The 5,049-nt window shown below is 36.4% G+C and overlaps 1 protein-coding gene across 1 annotated transcript; it reads left to right on the top strand.

Annotated features, from left to right (window-relative positions):
• The first annotated feature begins 1,583 nt into the window (after positions 1 to 1,583).
• Positions 1,584 to 4,586, top strand: LOC140322170 (proto-oncogene Mas-like). The gene has a single exon (XM_072398779.1). It carries the CDS (start codon positions 1,810 to 1,812, stop codon positions 2,821 to 2,823), a length of 1,014 nt encoding a protein of 337 aa, XP_072254880.1. The 5' UTR covers positions 1,584 to 1,809; the 3' UTR covers positions 2,824 to 4,586.
• Positions 4,587 to 5,049: the final 463 nt, after the last annotated feature.

Below are 5,049 nucleotides of genomic sequence, written 5' to 3'. Positions count from 1 at the left end.
TGAATTATTTTGTATTGGATTGAATACAGGAGTTTGTATTCAATCCAATACAAAATGAATGAATGAGTTTCTATTTGAATTTCCCGCACACGCGCCGACGTCATCACGCACGCAGGGAGGAGCCGCCCGTTTTTTTTTTTCTCCGCCGGACGGCTTCTTCCTTCAGAGATCATCCGGCGCTGGAACGAGAAGGATGTGGGATGATCAGCGGGACCAGGTAAGATGCCGGCTGGCATCTTGTGTTCCGGCAGCCGGCATCTTACTGGTCCCGCTGGCACCTGATGCTGGAGAGGGAGATCGACGGACGACGCTGGACGGAGGACGACGCTGGAATACGAAAACGACGCTGGATGAGCACAGGGGGACCAGGTAAGTATGGATGGGAAAAATCTCGGGGTTAACCATCCTAGCCGTTTTATTTTGCCCGAACGAAGGTCGGGCTTAACGGCTAGGTGGTTAATAGCATTTGTGGCTATTGAGGGATACATTTAAGTAAAAAGTTGGTGCAGCTTGGTAAAGTTCAACATTACAAAAACAAGTCCGGCTGAATGTGACTAATTTCTACTAGTTATACAATGACCTGGTAAATGAAAAGAACCTTCACAGACATCTACTCATGTAAAAAGTGTTACAAGCAGGTTTTCTATGACAACTATATCTGTCAAGCCAAAGACAGATGCAGTTCCAAGACATGCCACTAGGCTTCGGTGAGGCTTATGAGTATGTGTGCAGTTAGGTTAATTGGCTTCCCCCCAAAATTGATCTCAGGCTGTAATAAAGACATATGACTATGGTGGGGACATTAGATTGTGAGCCCCTTTAAAGGGACAGTTAGTGACATGACATGATATTGACTTTGCACAGCGCTGCGTAATATGTCGGCGCTATATAAAATACTGTGTAATAACAATTTATTAATATTAATTATAATTTTAAAAGTTTAATCAATAAAATACATTTATAATTAGAACACTGTAGTACAGTCACACAGCTCTTTAACAGAAGTTTTTTTTGCAATAGAATAATAAAACAAATGGGTGAGTACTGTTGCTGGAATAGGGCCTAACAGCTTACATTTTGTAAGAAAATGTGTCTTTATGCTCACAAAAAGCAAGTTTCCTATTGTAAGCACAAGTTATGAAGTATAACAGCATTTGAAAGCAAAACACAGAATCAACTGAATAGTAATTCTACTGAATATTTAGTAAATACTACCTATTACCTTTTCATTATGGTGTATGTCAGGGCAAAAACACAAAGTATGTCACTTCAAGACATTTGCCCATGTTTTAAAAATGCTACATGTACAATTAAATACTTGTTGATATTTTAAAAATCCAACATGCTCCTAACTTTCCAATCAGGTTAACAACAAAAAGCTTTTGCTGCACTGAAATCCCGATTTTGGTTTTCAGCCCTGCCTGCTGGACTCCAGAAATCTCCCATCTCTTTCTGTTCTTTTTGTTCCTTGTAATCACTGATTTTTAATATATAAAACACATTACATGAATATTGTATTTTTAGTTAACTGCTTACACTTTTTTTTGGTTTCACTATGGTTTTCTCTTTTTCCACAGCTTATGAAAAACAATGCTGAGACTGACCACGGAAGAATATATTCTACCACCACTAATGCCAGCTATCTGTATCTGGATAAGGCTTTCCTTCTGGATTTCATGTATGGTTAAACAAATAAAGTGCATCATCATGTGCAGGATGTTGGTGCCCTGCATATGGAATCATTAGCAATACCACTGTTACGGAGCTTTTTAACAAGCCATTTATATTAAGTTTTTGCTGTTCATTTCCATGGCTTTAGAAAACATGACCAACCAACCTACCATGACAGAGACAATGTACTGGAATAATCATACTATGCTGTTTAAACCAGTGTTTAATATGGTAATCTCACCCATAACTATCATAATATCAATAATTGGTATTTGTGGAAACAGCTTAGTTGTGTGGTATCTCTCTTTCAAGATAAAAAGGAATACTTCCACAGTCTATATCTTTAACCTTGCCTTGGCTGATGCCGCCTTCCTCCTTTTTGTTGTTGTGCTGACTTTTGTTTCTATGGTTTTCACCCTGGCACCAGGGTTAGAAGCTCATTATGAAGATGCCCATTTTATTAATGTAGTTGATATGCTCACCCTAGCATGCATATTTGGATACAATACCAGCTTATGCCTTCTTACAACTATCAGTATTGAAAGATGTCTGTCTGTCTTGTTTCCTATATGGTATCACTGCAACAGGCCAAAACATCTATCATCTGGAGTGTGCACCATCGTATGGATCACTTCTTGTCTACTTAGTGCTCTTGAAGTAACTTTCTGTTACAATGTCACATACAACAGAACAGGTATAGCTGGAGGATCTGGTAAGGAATGTAAAGTTGTCTTTATAATTATCTGTTGCTTTAGTTTCATGATCTTTATTCCATCCATGACAGTATCAAGCTTGATTCTGCTTATTAAAGTATGGAAAAGTTCTCAGCAACGGCAACCAAGGAAGTTATTTGTGGTCATCACAGTGACAGTTGTCTTCTTTCTTGTATTTGGAATGCCCATGAGAATCTTATTACTAACATGGTACAAACACCACATGATGCCACCTTTCCCCATTATGGATTTATTTTCTCTGTTCTGCTCTGCCAACAGTGCCATAAATCCTTTTGTATACTATCTTGTTGGTCGCAAAGGCAGCCACGGTGGAAAAATAACACTTTTAGCTATTCTACAGGCTGTATTTCGAGATGAAGGATCTCAATATAAAAGAGAAGAAAGGAAGATATCAGCTGACCCTGAGAATGTTATGTGAAATTCAAAAAGAAGTTGCAGAAAGATTATGTGAATTCCCTTTTGTTTCATATAGAAAATTGGAAACCTATTGGCCTGGAAAGTTGGATATAAGAACAGCTGCAGTACTGCTGCCTGGTTGTAATAGATTACGCTTATCATTAACATAGCACTTTTCTATATAGGTACACAATAGCAGATAACTTTCTTATATGGATCTAAAAAAATAAATAAATAAGGATAGAATTTATTTGAGTTGTGAAAAACTGTGCTACATGTCAGGTAAAGTTTTCAGGAACATGTATAGAGTATGTTCACTACTTTTTGGATATTGAGCTGGTAGTACGGCTTGTGGTTGTGTTGCTTGGAATTTACCCAGCCTGGGTCTTTCCATACACTATTTGATATTTGCTAGCAAAGTGAACAAGCCAAGCTGAAAACAGAAAACTGTCAGCCTTGTGTTCAATCTAAGATATAAATGGGTATTACAAAAAGAGAAGGGTGTCTGCCAAGTGCACTTGGTGATTAATCCAAGTATTTCTAGTGATAATACCACAATGTAGGCTTAAACAATTGATATTGTCAGGTATTACCAGTCACCTGCAAATCAATGGTTGCAGAAATTCAATATTTGCATTGGCATGACAATTGTTTTGTGTTAAAAAATTAATTTTTCGTATACGTAACCTTGTTCTTGACTTCTGCTTTGTGGCACCATCTTGAATGGGACGTGAGCAGATTCAGTGTTGCCAAACGACATCTATAATATGATGATAGATTGGTATTAGGTTTAGGATAAGGGCTAGGGGCCTATTTATAATTGTTTTTACACAAGATTCAAACAACTTTTACCAAGGATTTACACATTAAATTAATTTTACTTAGAAAAGTGTAAACCGTCTGTTTTAACAACATTTTAATCAGATTTCTAGGTTTTCAGAGTTGGGCCACAGAGTTGAGCTTTTTGAGGGTAAGGGTCCAATGTTATGGAAAGGTTAAATGTTTTCAGCCTACATTGTTTTTTAACACCAATACTCCAGCAACTCTGTGTTGGAAAAGGTTAGTGGCAGTTATTATATATTATTATCTAGTATTTATATAGCGCCTACATATTACGCAGTGCTGTACAAATTCATAGTCATGTCATGTCTCAAAGGGGCTCGCTAATGTCCCTACGATATTCATATGTATTTAACGCAGTCTAAGGTTAATTTTTTTGGTAGAAGCCAATTAACCTAACTGCATGTTTTTGGAATGTGGGAGGAAACCGGAGTACCTGGAGGAAACCCACACAGGGTGAACCTGCAAACTCCATGCAGATAGTGTTAACATCCACCTTTATAAAGAATGTGTTGATGGGTTCTTGGTGCTATAAAGCAATGCATGATATAATATAACATAACATACTTATCAGTCCTTTCTTGTTATTCCCTATCCATGAGACTAATATCTACCATCTATAATAACATGACTTGTCCACATGTTTCAGTCACTTCATTGCTGTCAAATGTTTTAGAAGTCCTTGTATGCGATAAGTCAATATGAACAACCTGAAAGAGAATACAAATACAAAAAGTTGCTGTTTGTTTACATGAAATAAAATATGTACTATTATATTTATAAAGCAGTAATTGTAATATTCACTAAACATGCACTGCACATCTGGATATTTTGGAGTGTTTTTTTGCTGTATACACTCAAGTATAAATTGATCCAAATATAAACTGAGGTACTCATTTTTACATGAAAATACAGGAAAATGCTTTGACTCAAGTATAAACTTAGGGCACATAAATGCAGCTGTCACTGTTAACATTCAAAAATAATTATAATTAAAATGAATGTGAATAAATACATAAATGGTGTGTTATTTTTAAGGCATTTATTTTAAAGGGGAAAGTTAAAAACCACATGGGCTAAATATATATATATTCCCTTTTTACAGGTTAAAGTATTTTGTACTTGGTACTTTGGGTTGGTTATGATGAATCACTTCTAAATGTTTTTTTTCTTTTTGTGTATTAGTGTTAACCATCAATAGATGGTGCTGCATCCTCATTCAAAGTGTGTAACAAACATGTGTCTCATGTTTCCAATGGCAAGACTTTGCTATACACGTTAAATGAGGACACTATATACTGGTGTGACCAGTACAAACCAAGATTATTTTAATAGCATTTTTTTGGTATATGCGGTTGTCATTGATTTAACTGCAGTGAATGTTTTATAAATAAAACATGGCCCAGGC

The sequence above is a fragment of the Pyxicephalus adspersus genome, chromosome 2 (genome assembly GCF_032062135.1).
Source record: "Pyxicephalus adspersus chromosome 2, UCB_Pads_2.0, whole genome shotgun sequence".
NCBI classification, from domain to species: domain Eukaryota; kingdom Metazoa; phylum Chordata; class Amphibia; order Anura; family Pyxicephalidae; genus Pyxicephalus; species Pyxicephalus adspersus.
This window is presented reverse-complemented; position numbering and strand designations above follow the sequence as displayed.

Bases quoted from the DNA above. Each gene is read 5' to 3' on its own strand.
- LOC140322170 (XM_072398779.1), top strand. From the start codon at position 1,810: ATGGCTTTAGAAAACATGACCAACCAACCTACCATGACAGAGACAATG.